Source organism: Platalea leucorodia (genome assembly GCF_965183815.1).
Source record: "Platalea leucorodia genome assembly, chromosome: 6".
In the NCBI taxonomy this organism is placed as follows: domain Eukaryota; kingdom Metazoa; phylum Chordata; class Aves; order Pelecaniformes; family Threskiornithidae; genus Platalea; species Platalea leucorodia.
The window spans coordinates 16,936,228-16,960,837 of NC_138828.1; the positions used below are offsets into that span (position 1 = coordinate 16,936,228).

The following is a 24,610-nucleotide window of genomic DNA, read 5'->3' on the forward strand; positions in this document are numbered from 1 at the left end:
ATGTTCTGTTAACATGTACGGTTAGCGATCAAAGTTGAAAAGCTTGGAAAAGCTACTGCGCAGACAGGAAGAGGCTATGGCTGTAACTGACATCTGAATTCTCAATCTGTAATGGATGTGAGTATCTGTGAGTACCCCATGAATATAAAACACGCACACTGTAAAGGTTTCTGCATAAATTTAAGAATCAACTCCTTAAAGTGCTAAACACTTACACATCATGTCAAAACGACACTGACTTTTATTACTACAAAAGAAACATTTGAAAAAATACTCTTCTCTTCTAAAGATGAAGTGTAAGTACTACTAGTAATGGGAAAACTTAATTTCAAGAATGTAATTTAAGGAGGGCAGTAGCAAAAAGTGTTTGTATTAGCTTTGGTTGTGCTCTTAACGATGGTAACTTCCATACCCCAATGCAGAATGGAGTGTGGACAAAACGGTAACTTCTGTACAGATGCCATCTTCTTCCCTTTCCTGCATAGCTAAATACAACCCCTTCATGAAGATAATTATTACAGAGCATCAGTAAAGAATCTGTATAAAGAAAGCATTCCCTACAGGCCTCACTATAAAATTCCATGCCCACAACATATGGTTGGTGTATCTGTTGTCCTTGTAGCTCACAATTTGTAAGTCTTTTTACATTCAGAAGAGACAGCCAGGATGATAGGTTTTGGATTAATACCTTACACTTGACTACTTTTTTTCTCATCCTTCTAAAATAAGAAAAATGGTTACTACCTTAAAATACTTTGGGGGGGGGGGGGGGGGGGGAATGAAGGATGTCAAAAAGGAAGTAGAAAACAAAACATCTCTTTATTTTGGGCTGCAATAAATTCTTTAACACTTAAGTTTTTTTTAAGCTGTTAAAGCAGGATATCTTGACAATGTGTCTGTAGTAATTTGTATTCATAAATTTGTGTGTGTGTGATTATTGTATTATGCTTCTAGTATAGCCTGGATTCGAATGTAATAGTTGATTATTTTTTTTCGGGCCCCCCCCCCCCATCCCAGAAAAGACCTTTGCTAAGGTAAAACTAAGTAGCTAGTCTAATACAGGAGTTACTAGCATTAGATTTCAGACCAAGAAGTACACTTGTAGCAAAATGTTATTTTGCAAAAACTGACAAAAACAAGGGATATTGTTTTTATCCCATTACCAGATTTTTACTACTATTGCATGTTTGCAATCTGACCAAAAAAAAAAAAAAAAAACCTAGAGCACTGACCTTTTAAATGACATCTAAAGCTTCTTTTTCAGCATTGCTGGCATTTACAGGATAAACGTTTAACTTCTGGCTGTCATGGTAAATTCATCTTAAGTGCTTTTTTTGCAGTACTAGTGTGATGTAAATATTGCGCCTTACTCACTAGGCTGCATATTTTATAGTTGACTACGTACTTGCTGTATCTGAAGTTAGTGGGAAAGTGCAAATCATCATTTTCAATTTGCCAAGTCATTGCCTTTGTTGTAAATAAGCAATTAAAGATTTTATTTAAACTGTTTACCTTCTTTCAATTTGATTTACTGCTATAGTAATTTAAGAGTGTGAATGACACGTGAATACAACTGTCCTCTTCACAGAAGAAGGGAATCTTAAGTTTAACTAATACAAGAGTTTGTGCTTTCAGTATTTTAAGGCTTGTACTGAAAAGGGAAGTCTTGTTTGAACTTATGAAGAATCAGAATCTACTTACGTATGCTGCATTCCAGGTATCTTTTTATCCATCTAATAGCCACATTCTAAAAGGAAACAACTTGTAAAAGCTCACAACGCCTGCAGACTTCAGTTTCCACTGTAGCCACTATTAGAAAGAATCTGACTTCCTGCATGTATACAGGTAAAAAGGGGCATTGGTAGAAATAATATCTGAAGGATCAGAACTGCTGGAAGCTATGGAGCTACTGTGCTCTAGCTTTTCAAAAACCTCACACTAAAAAAAATTTTTTAATACTTGAAGTTATGTAGAACTTACTTACACTGAAGTTAGTGTAAAACTTAGGTAAGGTACAGAGAAGGGACTTTAATAAGAAAACAGCTAGTTGAGTATCTTGGTTGCTTCTTTCACAGCATTTCTAGAAAGCTATTAAGTTATTTCATTATTACTCAGTTATTCCATGTGCACAGTATTCCTGCATTTTTTTTTTCCTGGGAGAAAAGTTATTTTTTCATTGCAGTAGCTTATAGGATCATACCTTTCCATTAAACATTGCTACTGAATTTCCAAAATAAACAGAAATCTTACAATGACACCTATCCTGTCTTTTGAAAACTACTACAACAGTATTCCACAGCATGACCTATCAATCAAGTTTATACAACAAGTTCATTTGCAAATAGTTCTTCATCTTTATATTAACGATATTTGTGCCTCCATTGTTTTATGCCTAATCTTCTCCCAGCTTTTAATCAGATTGCTCTTGCCTTACTTAACACATTGCTTGAAAACTCAGTAATGGTCATTTTCAGCCCTTTACTTCATCTCATTGAGTAAGGGTAAAATATGTCCCTAATTTTTCTTTTACCTCATTTTGCTGTCCTATTAGTAGCTAAAAACCTTAATAACTATGCCTAACCACTATTATTTAAAAGCAAAACCATTATCAAAGGTCTTCTACCATGAGATGCCTAAACACCTCTCTGTAAAACTGCACTTTGGTGAAAAGATCCTGCACCTACTAAGTTTAGTTGTGTCAGACAGAAACTTAGATTTTATGGATCATGGTTTTGTTTGGATTTTGGGGGGGTTTTGTTTGCTTGGTTTTTTAAGAAAAGCTGTTTTCTGTGTAGCATGAAAAGCCTCTGTCCTACTCCAATTCACTTACATTTTGTTATGCGTTGTACCCCTTAGATAAAGGATGGTATCCAGTTACTTTATCTTGAGAAAACTTGACTTAGTCATTACCTCTGTTTTGAAAAAAGAAAAATACATTGGAGACCTTTCCTCCACCCTTCTAGAAGGAGCTTTATTACAGCAATCTATCAGCTGCAGGCTGGGACAACCACAGCTCCAACAGTCCCTGAAGTTAAACTGAGAGCGCCTATCTGAAACGTTTGACCTAATGAAGAATACGTATGGATCTTGCATGCAGTGAGATTCTAGAAAAATTATTTGTGGATGGCTCTTTATACAGGCTCCTGTTAAGGAAAGATCACAGAAATGCCTCTTCTACATTGAACAGACAGCATGGTATAAAGAAACTTAGCTACAGAAATATCTTGCTAGCAGTGTTCTTCATAGCTCTACAGAGGTAGAATCAATGCTGAGTTAGAAGTTTTTGTTAGTCTTCCATTTGGATATAAATTTAATAGAAGGAACTTGTTACCTGCATTATACCAAAACATAATGCTGTAGAAGAGATACAGGAGTACTGTGGTGGCTGATGTAGTATTTTCTACAACTTTCATACAGACAAGAGTTCAGGCCCGTTATATTACCAGAAATTATTCTCTGAGGGATTCCAAAAAGTTTACTAGCTTTACCTTCCACGATACAACTTGAGTTACTCAACAGCACTCCTTTACATCTTTTTATAATTGTCTGTGTGCAACACTAACTTGTGATACTGCAACTGGAATGGTGTTGCAGTCCCTACTACAAGGCTACCATCTCAGTACAGTGAAGCAGGATGCTTTGGCAACTGAGAAGTGGAACTACAGTTTGAGAAACAAGGACTCCGTCCTAAACAGCTGTGGCTGTTCATTTCTGGTACAGGCATCAGGATGCTTTTTTTTCTTCCTACAGATGATATGGTGGCAAGAGAAGTCTGTCTCACTGTTGTGGTCACTGCAATAGCTAGCAATCGGGTTTTTGCTGCGGTGAAGACAGTACCCTTACAATGCAAGTTTTAGTCCATCAGTGGAACCTACGTATTATTATGACAGCAACAAAATAGCCTTTTTGATCAGTAGATAAAATTTAGACTTTAATATAAGTTAACATCAGGGATGTTATAAACAGTCAATTGATGCATAGGTAATTAACCACAAATGAGTTCACGCATTTTTCACCGTTTAACTGTAATGCTAATATTGCTTTTATGGTGTTGAACGTCAAGCACAAGTTCATCTCCAACCTGAACTCGGATGGGCTCATCGAGAACAACTGCAGCTTGTTTCCAGTGTGAGGACTCATCAGATGTATTCAAGCTATGGTCTTCATCTAGATGTATGTGATACCAGAAGGGAATTGCAGTGACTTGGCCAGACTTACAAATTTGGACCTAAAAATATTTAAAATATTAGTTTAATCAGATCCACCCTTTTCAAAGAAGTAAGAAAATAAAGTAGTTCAAACCATTTCAATCCATTTCAGAGACAGCTACAGACAAGTAAATTCTGTATTGAAATTTTCAGCCAAGGTGGGCAATTAACGAGCAGCTCTTCAGAAGAAGAGTTCAGCACACTTGTAGCTTTATACACAACTCACCTTCACTTCTCTGCTGGAGCTGTTCAACAGAGGGTTCATGAGATCTAGCCTTAAAAGCTCTGCTGGCTTGCTCAAGGGTAGACACGGTAACGTAGAGAGATCCAAATAGACACGAACAGGTACCTAAGAGTATATATACCACAACTTCAGGCATCAATAGCCATTAATAAGTGAAAAGTTAAAAAACTTAATCATAATGCAGAAGTTTCTAGGAATTACTGTAATACCCGTAAGAGACAGCCAAAATGCACAATATACCCTTCGAATCCCTTTTGAAGTGTGACTGTTGGGATACAAGGTGATGAAGGAGATACTAACAGCACAGTCACTCTTCTGTACAGTAACACTGCGTCTTTCATTACTTGCACAAAACTTCTCCCACATCAGTTCTAAGACAAATGATACCCATTTTAGTTTATCTCAAGGTCCCTGTCTAGTCACATAAATCTCTTTTGATAACTTCAACCATACCAAAAAGTTTCAGCTCTTCAGTTTTCTTGCTGTTTACACCAAAACCAGACAGACAGCTGCAGGCTTTGGAACTGTGCCTGGAAAACACCCACCAACTTCATACCTTGAACTGGTTGATAAAAGGTGCTATATTAAACCCAAGAGTTGGTTCTGTTCCTTGAACAGCACTCTCCAGTAACAGACACTCCGACTCTACAAGCATGCCATATACCAAGACATACTGTGGGAAAATCTTCCCTCCACTGTGAAGTAAACATCTGTAAAACGAGAGAGATTTCACCTCTAAAGCATATCATTCAAAAGCAATAAAAGAACATTAACTACATTTAAGAAAGGCACACTAGTTCTTCCTCTGAAGTCAAGTGCTCATAAGCATTTGAGTTTGATGCCATTTGACCAGACAGCTGTAGCATACAACAAAGGAGAACTTGTCACGTAATACTAGAACTACGGAACTAAGTAATCTTTTCCCAGTGTCAGTATTGGAAAGGGTGACATTTCAAGATGAAGATAGTGGGATTTATTCATAGCACCAGCGTCTAATACTGAAGGACTGGCAGAAATGCTTAATAAAACTGGAAGTCGGGAAGTACACGCTGTTGGGGGGCACTGGTTAAGGAGGGAACGTACCCACAGGGAAACAAAACCTGGTGGGAATTTAAGTCACCCTTCTTTAAGGGTTTAACTAAAGTTGGCAGCAATACAGGAGACGGCATTTTTTCCTGAAAAAACACCTGAGCCTTGCTCGGTCTCTTGCTACAGAACATCACACTGCTGAGAGCAGCAACGCAACAGGGGCTTTCATTCAGCATAAGATCAAACACCTCCAATTCAATACAGATTGGCTTAGGCTTCCTTTTCCTATAGCAAGCCTCTTTTCATAGCAATTGGGTACCTAAGTGGTGTGCTATTGGTGGATGTATTTTCATGCCAACAGATTTGAGTCTGCATATGACAAAAATCAGAGTAATTTCCCATTTGTTCTTACAGCAAAAAAATCATTCAAGTCATCCAAAGATTTATTCAAAACTTAGAAAAGGTCATGAACATAAATTGTCTGGAATATTCTGCCATCACTAAGCATGAAGATGAACAGAGAAGATTTCCTAGCACCACAGAAGGGGGTAAACCTGTTTCACGTTCACTTTTTTTGCTACCCACTTCCATTATTTTATTTCGCTTGCTCTGCACTCCTTCCCACCCCTCCTGCCGTGGGTAACGGCCAGCTTTGTTGCTGCCTCCCTGGCTGTTCTGACATCACGTGTTTGTCTTTCAGCAGTACCAGTTTGTTCCAACAACAGTTTGACACGTCCATGAATCCGGGCCTTTCTAACCTGGCACTAAAAGCTACCTCAGTTATTACTAAGATGCTGCCTATCCTGGGAACTTCTGACAGACCAAGCAATAAGATCTTCCATTCATGTTCTCGCATACAAAATACCAACAAGTCTATGAAAGTGAAATCTTGACACTTTTTTAAAAGATACAAGTATACAATCGTCATGCCAGAAACACTCTGTGAGGTTCAATCCGTTCTGAAAACAAGCTTTTCCTGCTCTACAGGACCAACATGACTGTAATTTTGTAGTTAGAAGGAATATTTTCAAAAAGTTTTCAGATAATTACAGATTCCTAGGAATACTTTTGTCCATTTATACTGTACCTGGATATTGCAGCCTTTTCCATCACCTCCTGCTGGATTAAACCTGATGTCTCTATAACATCCAAGATAATAATACTCCACAATTTGTCTGATTTGGGTCTCTGTAGCACCACACTTTCATCTAAGTGGCTGAGCCAAAACTCTAATGTTTCCTTCGGGAAATGATTAGTTTCTGAAATTACATTAAGTGCTGCCTGATGCTGTTCTTTCTCAACAGAACTGTAGGCTTTAACCGGTCCAAGTTTGCCAGCTATAATTGGCAGGATGGAGAAGCCTTCAGATACATCTAAAATGTACAATGGATCAGGAGCCACATCTAGAGAGCTCTTGTTTTGTCTCTCTTGGAGGTTCATCCCACCGCCATGTCCATCAACATCCATGGACTGCAAGTCCTTACTTGGATTTAATGACAACAGCACTTTGCCCATGGCAGCTTTAAAGCATTCGTGGTACGATACATTGTTCAGCAGGGCTATTTCTGTGGATTCCAACACACATACTTGACCGTTGCCATCCTGTTTGCTAGTTGTCTGAAGACCAGCCAGAGCATTGCATAGTTCAGCCTCGTTGCCCAAACTCAGCGTGTCGTCTCTGTCACTGAAGTCCATCCCACACTCTGAAGTCAAAGAAGAAATCTTCTGGATCTTCAAGTAGCAGTCTTGGCAGCAAACTTCCATTGTCACAGTATCTCCAGCCTTCACAGAATAATCTTGGCAAAACAGCACAAAAAAAAGTCACGTCAGTTATTTTACAGCAAACATCAGTGAAGCAGCCATACAGTGCTTAAAAAAAAAAAAAAAAAAAAAGCATTATCTCATTTCTTCATTACTTGTTACCAGTGCGTATGAAAGAATTGTTCTAGTCTGTAGCCCACTAGCCGAGATCTGCGATTGTGAGTTAACATTTAGCTTAAATTGTCCCACGCTAGGCAAAATCCATTTATTCTCAAAATAAGCCTTTCTGTGATAAATAGATATAAGTGTTCTGTCAACAGCAGAGCAGAACAAAAGCATACTGGTAAAGAAATCGCTTTTACTTTAAAATGCTAAATATTAAATATTTACATTTTAATACTTCCTGTAGACAAAGGTAAACTTGTAGTTACACGGAAAACAATAGCTACAGTTTAGAAAGCGTAATTTATTGAAAATACATTTTACTGGAACATTTATGGTGTAGAGCTCAAGATGGTCTTTGGATACTCTCTGTGTATGTTCTAAGAAAGTAAATCCACTGATACAGACCAGAATTTCAACACACAAATACTATAGTTTGACAAACATTTCTTCCAACAGCAACATAGACTAAAAGAGTCTCTTCCTCCCCCTATGCTTTCAGCTCAACCAGGCTATGGCACAGCTGCCCCTACTGTCTACTGATACTAAACTGGGAGGAGCTGTGGAGTACCCCACGGGTAGAGAGGCCTTACAGAGAGATCCGGGTAGACTAGAGAGCTGGGCAGTTACTAACTGTATAAAATTTAACAAGAGCAAGTGCCAGATTCTCCACCTGGGACAGGGTAATCCTGGTTATACGTACAATATGGGGGATGAGAGGCTGGAGAGCAGCCCCATGGAAAGAGATCTGGGGGGTTTGGGAGGATGGCAAATGAGTACGAGTTAACAGCATGGCCTGACAGCAAAAAGGCCAACCATGTCCTGGGGTGCATCAAGCGCAGCACAGCTAGCCAGTCGAGGGAGGTGACTGTCCCACTCTATACTGCCCTGGTGCAGCCCCACCTCGAGTACTGTGTGCAGTTTTGGGCACCTCAATGTAAGAAGGACATTTAGAGTGTGTCCAGAGGAGGGCAACCAAGATGGTAAAAGGCCTCAAGGGCAAGACTTATGAGGAACAGCTGAGGTCACTTGGTTTGTTCAGCTTGGAGAAGAGAAGACTCATCACAGCCTAAAACCTCCCCAAGGGGGGCGGCGGAGTGGGGGTGCTGATCTCCTCTCTCTGGTGACCAGCAATAGGACACAAGGAAAGGGTGTGAACTTCCCCTGACACAGCTTCAGATTGGACATTAGGAAAAGGTTCTTCACTGACAGGGTGGTCAGTCACCGGACCAGGCTCCCCAGGGAAGTGGTCACAGCACCAAGCCTGTCAAGAGTTCAAGGAGTGTCTGGACAACACTCTTAATCATGTGATTTAGTTTTAAGTAGTCCTGCAAGGAGCAGGGAGTTGGACTCGATGATCCTTATGGGTCCCTTCCAACTCAAGATATTCTAAGATTCTATGAAACAGGAAAATGGAAAATGGGTGAATGGAGAGTAGAGGCTGCTGGAAATGACACTGCCCCTGTGTGTGTCTGGGGAACAGTACTCAAGTTGAGCCCAAAGTGGGGTGAGGGGTAGGCGGGAATGTTTAGTTTTGTTTTTGTGGCAGTAGCAGCTAGCAATTCCTACCTCACCTCCCCCACCTCCCTTTCACAAGTCACATCTTGGCGTAGAGCCGGTCAGTAGCCCCACTTTTTGGAGTTGCTCCACAATACATTTAATTCAGTATAGAAAAAAACAACTTAATGAAAAGTGTTCTCCCAGATCTTAAGCAGGTCCCTTATCTGCTTCATGGCAGAGTCCCACGAACAAGCCCTGATGCAGGGACTGTGCACTACAGTCCAAAAACATGATCAGGAACCGCCTCACAGCTACTTGCTGTTGAACTTCTCCTAAACCTATTTTCTGCCACTTCCTAATCTCTGAGATAACTGGACTAGCTCAAAACCAAAATGAAACCAAGTTAAATGTACCACAACAAGAAAATCCACAGGACATACCAAGGAGGCCCTGCACAGGATAGACTGCCTGTTCCCAGCAAGTTTCCTCACTGGGACTCGTAGACAGAGCGTGCTCATCATCAAGCTGTAGTACAAACCACACCACAATAGCATCTAGTATTCCTCCTTCAGTGACTGGCAGGCTGAGCTTCCAGGGCTTTCTAGCTGCAAGGCTTTTCAGCTCCTGACCAAAGTGGAAAGAGAGAAAAAGTGTGAGAGTTTCTTTCCATAAATAGTTTTTTATTACACTAAGTCACCCAAATTTCTGCACCAATCCACGAGGGCACCCAACAGAAACCTGAAGTTAACAAGCCGCTACAATACCCATTATCAATACTCACTAGCATAGGAACTGTCTTCCCACATGCAAGTGCAATTATCCACATGACCAACCTGCATCCATGAGCTATTAAAGCAAACACGCCTATCTCTAAGAACATATATCTTTAAAAACACTGAAAACTGCAAGAAAGGCTTTAGACTGGCAAGGCTTGCCTTATGACAAGTAATAAAAACAGAGCCAGTCTTTTGGGCTGGATTCAAGCCAATGCTTAGGCACAGGCTTCACTTAAAACCTGTGTTCAGTCAGTTCTAGAAATACTGTATGTAAGCACTAAATTTGCTCGAACAGAGGTTTGGCAATGTCATTACAAAAACACTAAGTCAAACATCTTTGAGGATATTTTCTCTGCTACCTAGGCTATAGGCTTTGTGTAAAAGCTCAGGTGTGTACAATTTCACTACCGGGAAGAACTAAGATCTTCCCTAAAGGGATCATAAATTCTCCAATACTCATAAAAAGTTTTGAATATGTAACAGCAATTAAGTCTTCTTCCACGTACAATTTATTTGCCTCAGTAATTACCTTCTGCTACCAACATTCACAAACGTAAAAAGGATCAGCTCTAATGTCTTAGACAGTTCTGGCATAAACCGATTAACAGGAGGTCAAGCACAAGGGACCAAAGATTTGCTTAGTCACAACGGTTCTGCTTACAACAGCCTTTCCTAAACATTTATCAGCTTCCTGATCTGCTTATGTCAACATTTGTCCTAAGTATCAATCTTAAAATACACAGGGCAAAAGAGAAGTTCCACCCTAAGAACAAGAGTAGCTCTCACATGCTGCATTTTTTATTTTTCCCTCTTTATTATCATTCTGCGTTCTCAAAGAGTTGGTCTACCTCTCTTCTCACAATTGAGAGATGGCTGAACAATGCACATGTTAAAATTACTGGATACTAATAAAGTTCATAATAAGATCTCACTGCTCTTCAATAAAAGTGCTTTGCTGCTAGTTATTTTTTCTACACATCCTCAGCTGGAGAGGAAAACAGTACTAAGTGGAAGTGTTGCTGGCTGTAAGCCCCTTGAAGCAAGAGAGCAAGAGCACAAGCATGCATCTGTTTCCCGGTTTCTGGAACATTATAGCTGTTTAGAAGTGTATTTTATATTAAAAATATTCTTCCTGATTATTCCTCAAAAGCAGCAGGCCCAAGGTTCTCATCCACTGGTCCTAGTAACTGTAGTGTTACACCCCTATCTTGTGGCACACAACACTTAAAAACCCACTTGAAGGCAGTTATTTCAGCTTTCCCTGCTCTCTACCATGCTGTTTATCCCATATTTATTCCTCACATTTGTCCACTGCATAAACCTTTTCCTATTATTTATGACAACTACAGACTCGAACAGCTCTAGCACATCAGGATGACAATTTATCAATTAGTGTAGTTAAAGAGACAGCAAAGAAAATACAGCAATGATGCAGCAATGGGCAGTAAAAAAAACAAAATGATGCTATGCCATGTATATCCTCTGAACAAGAAAAAGGTAACTTGCATTAAAAAAGTAAATGGGACTATAAATAGAAGGAAAAACTACAGAAAGAATGCAGTTATCAAGTTTCTTGTGTCTTGATCCGCAATTTCTGAAATATTCCACACAATAACTTCTCATGAAAATTACAAAGAGCCAATATCTGTAATTGTTGGCAAGAGCACAGTTCCTTTAGGGCCTGAAAGTGAGACTGAGCTTTAATTACTGGCTGCTGAGGTAAACACTCACTTCCACTCCCAGTGGCACTGATCTGCTGCCAGCAAGCATGCACACAGGTAGTATCTGGCTAGGTGCAAGTGTCTGCAGCCTGTAATTATAGCCACATCTCATTCCCCTGCCTGGGAGGAACCGAGCTGCTGCTGCTAATAATAGCAGTAATAAAGTAATCAGCATAACTCAGCTGCTTTTTCTTTTTTTTTTTTTTCTTTTTCTTTTTTTTTCTCCCCCCCCTTTTTTTTTTTTAATTTTGACTTACTATTTCTCTGATCTGTACTGATGCCTTTGAAGCCTCCTACAAATCAGTTTGAGAAACACTGTTGTACTATATTTTAAGTCTTTTTCTCAGTTCTGTCAATTTAGGTCTGGTTAGTACAGGCAGAATAAATGCAACATCCCTCTCATTCTCTGAAATACAAGTTTAGAAAATGGGTCTTTGAAATTACCTTACTAGGACTAAATGATTTCTTATCTGAACTTCAATCTTTAGTAGGTAATTCTGCTACTGTTTGTAAGTATATCAGGTTTTTTTATTCCAACAGGAGCACAGGCAATATTTCTTTTTTATTTTTCAGCGGCAGCGATTGAACATGCAGGTGTGGCCATGACAAAAAAACAAACAAACAAAACCCCAAACAAAAAACCACAGGTTGAAAGTAACCTATCAGTGTTTGGAACTGCCATGTTCACCCAGTGACAAAGTAACAACAAACAGGAACCAATGATTCCAAATAAATTAATTGCATGTCTTCCCTTTACCTTTACTCATAATATCTCACCCTTTCATAACAGCAACACTCTATTAGTCTAACTGAAACTTCAAAGGAGCAGTTCTGAAACACTGTTTAAAGAGTAACACTGTTCTTTACCCTTTAAAATTATCTTTACATGTCTGCCAGCGGCCAGATACTTAACAGTAGGCATCTCTCAGATGAGAGTAATAGTTTCTTATTGATGCTAGAAGCAGAAGCAGCATTAGGTCACAGAGAGATCGCTCCCAGTAGTATACTGAAGAGCCTCGTCTTATTTCATTTTTAATCTCAGGATGTCAGACAAGCCAACTAGGAAAAGCTATTGATTCAGAAACACTGCAATTCCTGGCCAAGCAGTAGCCAAGAATAGCTTCTGTTATATAAATGAAATTATTTTAAGCTCTGACTCAATGCTAACTCCTCACTACAGGTCAATGAGCAAGAAACACACCAAAGATCGGATGCATCATCTTTTTAGCGTGCTCAGCTGCAAGCGACTGAGGTCCTTGCCTTACTATTTAGTATATGCATACAAACATATTTTGTGCAAAATACACAAAATAATGTTACCATATTTTAGAATGCTATATTACAGAAATACCATAAGATACCAAAGGAGCTGAAAGGTGGAATCAAACTGGTTGAATAGGATAAGATAATTTCATCATCTCCCCCTCTCTTCCACATTTACCCATCAACACTTACAGACATTTTTATGTCAGATGTAAAATACATCCTTTCTCTTTTGTCTTGTACCCTGAAAGCAAATAAGATATGAGGGTCTCATTATTCATAAACAGATTACTTATAAAGGACGTAAAAAAAGTCATTACCTGCACATTGTTGAAATCTACTGTCATTACTTGGCAGGGTTCTGTCAGAGGTACATAACCTCCAGGAACGCGACTGAGCTTCTCGGTGGTGTAAGGTTCGACAGTTTCCTCTGAACCAGCAGAAGCGTATGTTGGACTAAAGAACTGCACTGCATCTGACAGGCGCACACCAGCAACTTCTTGCGTTCCCACTCTGGGAGTAAAGGGAAAAAGGGAAGAAATTAAACTTCAAATAATTTGACCAAAAAAACCCAAAGGAAATTCTTCCCAGGCTGGCTAAGTATTTTTAAATGAACAGAGTGTAAGAATAGAAAAACTGAAAAAAAAAAAAACCAAAACCAAAAAAAACCAGTTCTGTGGGTTTTTTTTTTATGTTCAGAGCAGCTCTAAAGCACAGAAAATGCACGTTACTTCCAAGAATCAGAACTGAATGCTGTCACTAGAAACTGAAAAAAAGCCCAATATGTCCTTTGTCAAAGGCCACATACCCTGTGGTAAAAAGAACAAATAAAGCTTTTCTGTTGCTGCTGCATTAGACAGATAATGAAGGTGTTTCTTTCAGGTGAACAGAATAGTCAGAACAAAGACAGATAGATACACAATAGGAAGATGCATTTTTGGAGTCTCTTTCAGATAAAACTTTCATTTTGCAGTACCTTTATGTATTTATCAAGCACAATCTATGCAAAATAAGGCATTTCTCATACTTTGCATAGCTGCAAAGGAAGTCTCAGCATTGATTTCTTGGTGGAAAAGGCTTTGACAACTCAGAATACATTTATCCTCCCTTGTAAGACAGAAGATCAATTAGGTTTCTAGAAATAATCTTATACGAAAAGCTTGAAAAGAAGAACGAACGCTGTAACTGCTTTAAAACAAGTACATACACAGTCCCTCTCTTAGGTTTGAGGTCTTAAGATATATTCTCATTTTCAAAGTACAAGTCAGGAAGTTACAGGAGACGAGGCTTGCACAAGCTACAGTTTAGATTATTCTGGAAAAGTACATTTGTCTGTGAAGGACTTAGTGCTTCCCATTTAAGTGACAGCTATCGAGCAAATCTACATTCTTATAGTGAAATCTAGCACTCGGAAGTTCAAATGACAACTAGTTAAATATCTACTTCTAGAACCATTTTTAATTCTGAACCACTTTCTCAGGAACCTCCCCTCCCTGCAAAAGATCTCCTGACAACTAAGGATGACTAGACAGGCTGTCTGATAATATTCTCATCAGATACAGTCATCTCCTTGAAGCTCCCAATCGCAGAATTGAAGAAGTTGCCTTTTGTCATAACCTGGATTCTTAAACAAATATGTTTTGACCATTATGCATAGCTAAAATATAAAAATGAATCGGACTCCATCTTTGGAGCAGATTCCCTAGCAATAAAAGTATATGTGACATACGGAAAGCACAGAGTGGTTAGTACTTCACAATAAATATTAAAAAACACAGCAACATTATCAACAATTAAAATCTTAACTGCTCAGCGAAGTAACTTAGATATTTTAACAACAAGGATGAGAATGTATTCTCCTTCATTTGAAATTGAATCCATGTATTATTTTAAAAGACATACTACAACTAACACAGAACAGCTGCTGTACGAGGCCTATGTAGTGGAAGAGGTCAACAGATCAATATATCATCATGAACCCTTCTGGCTTCAATACATAAGCACAGAAGTGGAGCCACTTTATTGCCTCTCTTTCAGGGGCCTAACTGACTAAAAATTAAACATTAAAAAAACCTGAAACCTGGGATTCTTACAGTGACTTAAATTAGTAAATGAACCCCTATTCTGGCATATTTTATTCAAAATCACTAAGTGTAGATGCACTAATGTAGCAGACCTATGTTCTCCTAGAACATTGTTTTGCTATTACGTATGACTCTTGAAAGGTATCTAGTTCAAACTTGAAAAACAATATGTAGTATATTCTGGTATCTTAAAAGTTTTGCGGAAGTCTGAATTTATCCTTAGTAGAACTCAAGTCTCCTCACAAGTTTGTCAGTTCATTTGTTCTTCTGGGAGAAAACACATTTCACATGGATGTGAAACAACCGCTTCAAAGAGAGAGCGGTCACTTCAGGAGAAAATTAAAGCTAACCATAAAAAAGAAGAAAAATTACCTAACACCACAGCAGACTGAGGCCCCATAGTCATTCTAGGGAACACAAGCAATAGGTACAAGCAGCACCAGCTACAGTAAAGAAACATTACAATTATCATTAAAACATCAAGTAATAAAGCTATGATAAGGGGAAAACCAGCACAAAACTTTCTGTAAAGTTGGCTTTAGTGCACCAAAAATAGAATTACAAGAAAACTGGTACAATTTCTCTAGAATTTCACTATATTCTAGGAAAAAAACCCTAAAAACAATCAGAGCATAAGAAATGCAGCATAACCTAAAATTGCTAAAACAAAGGGACAGAATACAAAGCAGAAGATCAGATCAGAGAGATAAATGACTCTGATATTCAAGATTATCAAGAACTGGAGTGAAAGGGGATTCCCTCCCTCAGCAAGATGAATCAGTGACTGATGACAGATTAAGCACACTTCTAAATGTACTTCAGAAAAAAACCTCAGGTATTCATAGACTTCTGGGCTCTACATCTACTTATAACCACTGAAAAAAAAATTAAATCATGAGGAAAAGCTCAAAGAAAAGTTGTATTAATTGTACAAGACACAAACTGTGCTAGATGATATAAAAAACATGAGAAAAGAGATACTTTCACACTCTTATTTCATTAGGCACCCTGCTCAGAAAAAAAAAAACATCCAAATCCCAAAGTTTTGCTGTAGATCATGAAAACACTTACGGTAATGTGGAGACATGCACATCAGAATAATTCAAAGAGATGTGGATAGTTTAAACCTGAGAACAGGCAAGTATTTTACATAAAGCTTAACTGCACTTGTTAAAATAGACTTAAGACAGGTATTCTTACTGGAAGCAAAAAGAAATCTCAAACTATGAAGGCAGGAAATTTAAAAGTGACAATTTTCTTCTTCCTACGTCATATAATTAATTTGTGTCAATCATTTCAGTCTTGCCAGCCACGTGACCTTAAGCTATACTATCAGAATGGATTGATAATTCAACAATCCACAGTTACAGTACATTAACTTTCATCCTGGTTAAATTTTGTAAGGAACAGTCAATACCATGTTTCAAGGCAAAAACCTATCTTCTAATTGACGAATAATTAACTTCTCCTAAAAGAAAGTTCTTCTATGACCATCTACTATGGGAACGTCTGTCTCTTTCTGGCCATTGTCCAGGACTACTGCATTAGAAAAATAACTGATGCAGCCTGGCTATTTTTCACCCAGTACACTGAAGCTCCTGTAAAAGACAGTATTTTCTTTAATCTGCAACAAGATTAATCCTAAACAAAATACATCAAGCCCAAACCTCTCAGATGGAGACTGTCTCCACACAGTGATACTGTTCTAGATGATAAGAATAAAAATGAATGTGAAAGTAATTGATACACAGTCAGAACTGGTCTCGGCAAAGAAACCCTATTGTATGCTAGTTCAGAATTAGGCAAGGCACATATTCAAAAAGATAATGCTAGTGAGGTTATTAACACTTAGGATTTACAAAATCCTGTCCTCATCTTCTGAAAGGGTTAGATCCAGCAGCGAGGTATGGAGCAGATTATAAAGAGGGTAAAATGAGGATAAAGGCCAAGTGTTAATTCAAAAATCTCCAGGACAGAAATAGAGAAGTAATTTTACTATTAAGGAATTACATTTTTTTAGTAGATATTAAAGGCATATATTTCAGTATAACTGAAAATCAAGAGTTTCTGATGAAGTGATCCAGAAAGTCTGAACAACAAAGGGGTTAAAAAAAAAAAAAAGCGCCTGGAAAAGGGGTGGGGAGGGTGAGCGCAGAAATCTGTTTAGTGAAACAGATAATCAGCCATTCAAAACATAAAGAGAACAGTAAATGAAAAATCCTCAATAAAAACCACCAGTCTCTCTTCCCAAACAACAAATATGAGTTCAAACTGCGCTAGAGCGTAAACATACCTGTGGTGTCTACGTATCTCTTTGCATTCCACTGCCATCCCAAATATTGTAGCACTTGCAGGAATAACTCTGCCATAGTCTCCAGTACTGACATCTTGATTTTTAGGCTATGAAAACAAGAACAACAACATGCAATGAGACAGTGACCTATTTCTACCATTACTGCAAAGCCTAGGTTCCAGATTAATGAGCCATTCAAGATTACAGTCAAAACATCAGTAAGTTCTTAGTGGCTAGTAGAGTTTCTGGTCTTTGTCATTCCAGTTGACCATTAGAGTTTCTTAAATACTGTGTTTCAATATATCCATGCTTCAGCTTTACTCTTCAGTCTACTACTTCCTCTGTGTAATTTTAAAAGTGTTTTTTTAATTCGTATTCTGTTAGAATATATTGAAACATTTGAGAACCTTCCCATTATGCATCACTCCTATACTTAACACTAGAGGTCATCAGTTTCAGTTCAATACAATACAAAAGCTTTCAGCCAGATAAGACTACTTTTTTCTTAAATTAGTTGGATAAGAGACAACATCAAAATAAAAGAGAAGTCCTTCTATTTCATAAAACCTAACAGAGGTTAACCCATATAGGACTCCTTGTCATATTACTTGGCTTAATGTATGCTAGCTAAAATGCAATATACATAAAGTAAAATCTGAGACCCAGTGGCATTGTTCAGTCTTCCAAAAACGTTCAAAGTTAGCACAAAGAAATTAAGAGCTTAAAGATATGGCATATTTACCAAATTATAATTGACTGTTCCCTAGTGTTATGATGAGAAATAATTCTACCATAATTCAGAATTTTCTGCTTAGACTGACACGACTTTCTGCTACTAGTTCGTATCTCAAAATGACGAGGTTGTAATCAAACTTGGAGGAAAATAGTGCCTTTAAAACACACACAAATCCCTTTGGTCTTACTTACAAAGAATGGAAAAAAAATGAACAGTGATAAAGAGCGAATCATCTGTGTATGATGGAAGCTTACATCAGAGCAACGTGCATTCCAAGTACCTGTCTACTCAGAATGTGAGCTCACAGAAGCACAATGTATGCAGCTGCCTCACTGCTTTTCCCCAAAATCAAATTCATAGAACAAACCCAGATGACTCATTTTTAAAATATCAGTAGGTATGAAATGTTTACAAGACAGTTGCTCCTCATTCTTGTATGTCTGTGAATGCGTGCACACACACATATATATGCACAAATATATATCAAACAAAACAGGGATCCCATTTATAAATACGTACCCACATCACCTACCTTTGGTTGTAAAAGTAGATGTTCCCAAGCATGTATCAAGCTCTCCACAATTCCTTCTCCAAATAAACCGGCATCAACTGTTTCTGTGACAACCAAGGAAACTCTACATAAGAAAAAGAACACCATGAAATATAACATATAACACACATTCCTGCTAACAATCATTCTTGTAAGGAAAAAAAAACCACCGTACCAATATGAGCTTGGAGCAAAACTTTTACCAGTGTTAAGTTTCAATACAGATGGGCAATTTAATTCTTCCAACAAATGACATGTTCTGAATTGTTGTTAGAAGTTATTCAAGATGCAGATAAAAGAGAATAAATATTGAGCAAGAGTTTACCATAAAGCTTCTTGTTCAGCATTTATAAATAAATTGTGTGGGAAGAATCTAGCCAAAACAGGAAGATGTTTCAGCCTGGGCACACAGCCAATGATACTGCAGAATATGTATTTCGTCTGAATCTTGTGCAAGAGTATGCATCCATGCATGTGTGTTAAAAAGGAATTAAAAAATATAATCAAAGCACAATAAAATTACTATGCAGACTAACGGATCCTAAAATCCTAAATCCTTTGGATTTAAACCAAAAAACATATGGCATGATAAGACATTTCCAGAACAGTAACAATTTATTCTTGACAGGTGACATCCAGTAACTCATCATATACACTAAGAGGAGACATATGATCAGCTCAGCTGACACAATTAGACAAGGCTTGACTGGCCATGCTAAACCACAGGGGCTTCATCATTTCAGATTATGAGCCTGTACCATCACCAGACACTTTATTAAATGTTAGTAGTTAAAAGTAAAATGTATTATTCCCTTCCCACATTTAATCTGCATCCCTAGTAGCAGTGAGCTGAAGTGATAAACCAGTCCTTCGCATGTACCAAAACAAACAAAAATGCCCTCAGGTTTCTACCTGCTAAAAATTTACAGATTCTCCTGAAGAACCCCTGCTGAAAGGGATAGTGAGCAAGGAGGAGCAGGGCAGCATAAAAAGCCTAGATCACATATATTGAAAGCTCTAATGCTGATCAAATTCTAACTTGCCAAGAGCAATTCCAAGCTACTGATCTGTCCCAGTAGCTCTTACTATGCTTCAGAAGACATTACTTAATATTGGAAAAATAAGCCACTTTATTTTCCCAAGCACATGGATCTCTGCTATAGACAGGGGGGCAGGTGTGTGTATACAAACGAAAAGCTCAATACAAACACAAAAACCTATTCTCACAAGACAAATTGCAACAACTTTCCACTGGAGTTTACTCCCATATCTAAAGCCACACTCCAAGCCCTATGGACCCCTCCCGCAGCAGGGTGCTGACATTCACACCTGGAGTCAGCCCAGCTGCCACCAGCCTTCCAGGTGCAAACAACCAGGAGCCCACGCACATCACGTGGCACCTTCTCGCCTCCAAACACAGCAGCATCCTTCTTAGGGGACAGAGGGGAGGGGAGGTTTTCCCCTCCCTCCCTGATCAGAAGAGGCAGACGATCTGCAACTTCCGATCTCTCGGACAAATACAGAAGTTGACGTGGAGTTGCAGGGGTGTGGTATGTCCCAGAAACAGCCTTCCTTTGCAGGCCCTATTACATACCTCCACCCTATTTATGGGCTGCAGAAGTGAGCCACAAGTCATTCAGTACGAAAGTGTGTTAAAATTACTTTTATGATGTAGTAATCCAATTTCTCTTTTCCTATTGCTTCAATTGCATATACCTCAAAGCTCCCACCATCAAAGAATTACACTCCTTAATTTATGACATTGCTGATCTACCATAGAAATTGGTATGATCTAAAGAACATGTTCTCATTTCTGCACTGCTCTATAAAAACGTAAAACATACAGAGAACCTCCTCACATTATGGGTAATATCACAGGCAAAAAGTTATTTCCTGTTTAGGTAAGAGGGTATTTTCTTGAAATTAAGAGAAAATAATATCACAACAGAGCGCGCAACAACGTACCTTTCAGGTATGTGCTTTGGAATTTCTATATCAAGTGACTTCAAATGCAGTAGTTTGATCTCTCTTTCCATGTTATTTGCTGCCACCACGTCACGGGCAAGTTCATACATGGTTTTTGATAATTCACAGGCATAGACAAAAGATGCTCCTGCCTTTTTTGCAAACATACTGAAAAACAAGAATCAGGGCTTTTCCTCTCCAGTTTAAATTATTTTAGGTAAAGCATGACAACGTACTGAGTTTCTTAAGTTCTATTTCTGCATCTGCTTCATATTTCTGAGAAAACAGTTCAAGTCTAAAAATCATGATTAAGTGAACTAGTATCTCTTGTGTGAACACTGATATTGCACAAGTTTATATCCTCTTGATATGCTATCACAAGAAAAAATACAGGTAGCATAAGGATACTCCCTCAGCTATGCTAAATCCACTCTTTGTACTAGGCTCAATACTTAAAGACAGGACATGTGACATTACAACTCCAAAACCAACACGAGTAATTCAATTTATACAGCAGTTACTGGCACAAAAAGCATCTGCAACAAATAATAAATAAAAGGGTTCAAAAAATACTACTAGACACCAACCTCCAGACTCACTGACTTCTGAAAGCTTTGTTTCCTTTCTTAAGTTTTGTCTCAATAAAGAAATGAAAGTAAATTATTTTTTTCACTAGCAACCGAATTTTGTTAGACAACAAATATGTTTCTATTAAGTTCATGTTAAATATGCACTTATGACACACCTCAAAATTCCTGTTCCTGTTCCAATATCAAGGACAGATTTGCACCCTGAGCGGACAGCGTTCTCAATTGCTTTTAGGTAAGTAAGGTTCCTCTTGGTATCATTCAGCATGACGAAGTGCCAGCGTTCCACAAGCCAGTTTGCAACACGGTAAAAATTCTCCTTTGCATCAGCAAAGTCTGGGTTAAGCTTCACTGCTTTATGAAAATATCCAGCTGCTTCATCTCTAAAGCCCATTCTAATAGTAAAAATGACAAATAAATAGAAAGTATGCATTCAGCTGCCAAGTATCTGTAAATATCTGTGGGTCTATAAAGAGGTCTTACATTAACTAAAAGACAACGGAAATATTTTGCATTAGTTAGATCATCTTTAGAAACATTGATATTACCTTATGAAAAAGAATGATTTACAGCTCTACATCAAATCACTTTAAAATGCAAAAGCAGTCAAAAAATACCATTGTGCGCACCAGTCTTCATCCACTACATCCTCTGACAAACTAGAACAGGTTTTACAAGAACAATATGACGGCAGCAACTCTGCAATCCAGTCTCACAGATTTTCAAGTCAAGGGAATGCTACAAACCTCAAAACTGCTTTATCGTATTTAACTGGAACATGCTGTAAAAAAAAAAAACTAAATTTTGAGTTGCCAGCGCTTGCTTTAAGAGGCAATTTTGAAACTAAATTGTGAACTTGAAGCAAGTTTTGATAATACCTACAGCATATTCTCAAATCAGACAGCACTGAAAAAAAACTCAAATCTAGGAAATGCAAGAAACACATACATTTTAATACAATGCTGGAAGAGTCGTTCCTTAAAACAAATAAACAAAGTAATCACAAAAAGCAAACCTAATCCTAACCTAAATCTGAATCCATGACAGCAAAAAGCAACAGCAAAGCACCATGTTTTGCAGTGTTTGGGGAAAGCAGGAAAAGAATGCTTTACGCTAATTAATAAAAGCATAAGCTCAAATCATTTAAGAACAGCCCTATGGAGTACAGTATACACGATCAGCTTCTTCACTTCAAAGGTCTGTTATATGTGTCCTCAAGAAGGACCACAATTAAAAGACAGTATTCAAAAGCAGTAGTTCTCAGGGATCTAACAGGAAAGAAAGGAAGAACTTCAAAAATTGTAGGTTAACCACAACTATTGTTAACACAGTGACTCTGAACAATTTTGGTCTCTTTTTTGTTTCGTAATTCCTTAATAAATAGTTAGAAAATATGTGAAGGCAGTGCTTTTACTTTTAAGATTTTACTTTAGTAAAAGTGCTTTTACTTTTTTTTCTTACTTTGCTGCGACTATCAACATTTATTTTAGCATTGGCTACTCTATTTTAAGTTGACAAACAGATCTGAAGTTCAACAGTACACACTATACAGTATTAAGCGTATGCTTGCATTTACTTCTTTTAAGCACATTTTACGTGCTCTGCTAAATTGGGCCTTGTTTATTAACATACAATAATAAGTGTGAACCTTACAAAAACTCAATATACATTACTACAAACCTGAAAAGATGTTCTCCCATACTGTTACATATCACTTCATCATTTGGATACAGTTCAAGTGCTTGTTCATAACAGTTAAACAGATCTTGAATCCGTGCCAGAGAATCGAGCTCTTCTGCCCATTTAAAGAGACTAAACTGAAATGTTTCCTAGAAAATAAAATACATACCACCGAGTTGCTCGTAGTTACCAGAAGTACAGAAGTACGGAACTGAGCCCTGAAAACATCTAGAGATATCCTGACATGCACCTGAACACTCTCATTTTCCTAAGCAGCAGCATACAATTGTTAGCTATCATCCCAAGCTGACTCACTTGAAGCAGCAGAAATAAGCTCTCGGCTTATTTCACACACACAGAGTATCATCACCCAGCAGTGTATACTAAGAGCCTGTGTGTATATTAACGCATGCTATACTAAAAGCCAATACTAACAAGGCCCTATTTTTATTAAACTTAGTTGACACACAGAGACTAAAAGAAAAGTGTATCCAATTCCCTTCCCATAGGCATACAGAGGTTATTAAACAAGTTACTGGCTGTCTCAATTATTAGTTTTCTGCTTTTATTTTGAAGACTGAATAGGAAAAGCAGTTACATACAACAAATCACAAGCACAAAACATGTCACAAAGCCTCAAGAGGAATACAGTAAATAAAATTGTTTCAAGCAATTCAAAGAGCACTTACTTTGACACTAGTTTTTAACTCAGGAGCTAGATTTAGTACCAGGAGATAGTGAGCATATGCAGTTCCAAAATCCTGGCTCTCCAGGCAATGCTGAGCACTCTGCAAAGACCTGGAAACCAACTCCTGCCTGCCGGCTTCCTGACCACCTCTATGGTTACAATGAAATTTAGCGTTGGAGTTGGGCATTCTGAAGGATGCAAGTACTCGCTCTTCCTAAAAAAAAGAAAAAAAAAAATTACGTATACTGTAGGCCAAAAAGGTTGCACACGAAGCTGACAGATCAAACAACATTTTAGTTTTCACTGGCATTAGTAAAGATGTTCTCCCTCCCCCCAAATCCTAAGCATTCAAAAACACACTCATCTTTATGCCACTGATAACTCCATCAACTTTAAAATTAGTGTTCACCATTCAAAAGCCAAGGACGCATTATGTCAGACCAAGTCCTGGTCCAGGTTACACTTCTTTGCTTTTTAAAATTAATTTTTGTAACAAATATTTTAGCACATCTCTGACCAAATACTTTTGCACACTGGAATTTCATGCGCTCATAAGTTTCATCATCAACCCCAAAATCTGCAGGTTAAAATTTTTACACTTCAACAACAGTATCCTCATAAAGCAAAGACTCTAAAAAAAAGAACTAATGAGCTCACAGTTTATTTTACACAAGGCAACATGCCTATTTTTCCCGTTAAGAAAACGTTAAGGAGTTACCAGAACCACTACACGCATTTTTATAACTACCTTGGTTACCGCTTTAACTTTTAATGCTTACTTACAGAAGAGGGCCTAATACCGCCTTCAGGATCCTCAGGTGTATCCTTAAGCTGAAGAAAGCGAACGTTACACGGAGAGGGACTGCAAGAAACACAGCACCATCACAACTAGGCTTTTTTTCTTAAAAAAACACCAAACAAACATCCGCCACGTCTCAAGAGAACACCGGTAATTTACACAGGGGCACGCAAAACCAGGGAGGGCCGTGCAAACCCGCCTGCCGTACGGATCTGGGGGCCCGGCGGCAGAGAGGACGAGGGGGCCGGCTCCGACCGCGGGGAGCGCGGCGCCGCCGGAAAGCCTCGCAGGCCGCAGCACCCCCAGTCACCGCCCCACTCGCGGGGCGAGCCGCGGGGCCGCTGCCCCGGGGCCGGGAAAGCAGCGGGGTAGGACGGGGGAGGGCTTCCCCTGCGGCCGGGCGCTCCCGCGGCCATCACCTGCTCGGCGCGGAACGCGGCTCCCAGGCAGCCGACGCGCACGCCGCAGGACGCCGCCATCTTAGTGCCGGGCAGAAGCCACCACGCATGCGCAGGGCCCGAGCGAGCCGCCGCCGATGCCTTCCCGCGCTGTCGGGGCCTGAGG

General features: G+C 38.7%; 1 protein-coding gene across 4 annotated transcripts; it reads right to left on the reverse strand.

The window, feature by feature from the left end:
- Positions 1-40: 40 nt before the first annotated feature.
- Positions 41-24,550, reverse strand: PRMT9 (protein arginine methyltransferase 9). 4 transcript variants are annotated; one of them, XM_082316302.1, is made up of 15 exons: positions 24,466-24,550; positions 24,031-24,078; positions 23,249-23,461; positions 22,560-22,708; positions 21,038-21,274; positions 20,293-20,460; positions 18,310-18,412; positions 17,042-17,148; positions 12,985-13,177; positions 9,345-9,528; positions 6,569-7,277; positions 5,009-5,162; positions 4,435-4,557; positions 4,082-4,228; positions 41-106 (listed from the first exon to the last, which is right to left on the reverse strand). In XM_082316302.1, exons 1-15 carry the CDS (start codon positions 24,523-24,525, stop codon positions 53-55), a joined length of 2,649 nt encoding a protein of 882 aa, XP_082172428.1. In that variant the 5' UTR covers positions 24,526-24,550; the 3' UTR covers positions 41-52. The 4 variants fall into 4 exon arrangements, with proteins under 4 accessions (XP_082172428.1, XP_082172430.1, XP_082172427.1 ...); XM_082316301.1 differs by lacking the exon at positions 41-106 and having other exon boundaries at positions 3,009-4,228; XM_082316303.1 differs by lacking the exon at positions 41-106 and having other exon boundaries at positions 3,009-4,228; positions 24,031-24,109.
- Positions 24,551-24,610: the final 60 nt, after the last annotated feature.

Excerpts from the sequence above, each read along its gene's own strand:
- PRMT9 (XM_082316301.1), bottom strand. The coding sequence starts at position 24,525 with ATGGCGGCGTCCTGCGGCGTGCGCGTCGGCTGCCTGGGAGCCGCGTTC. Across the intron at positions 7,278-9,344 it reads TCCTGTGCAGGGCCTCCTTG|ATTATTCTGTGAAGGCTGGA; the intron begins GTATGTCCTGTG and ends TGTTTTGCCAAG. Across the intron at positions 4,229-4,434 it reads GCTCCAGCAGAGAAGTGAAG|GTCCAAATTTGTAAGTCTGG; the intron begins GTGAGTTGTGTA and ends AAATATTTTTAG.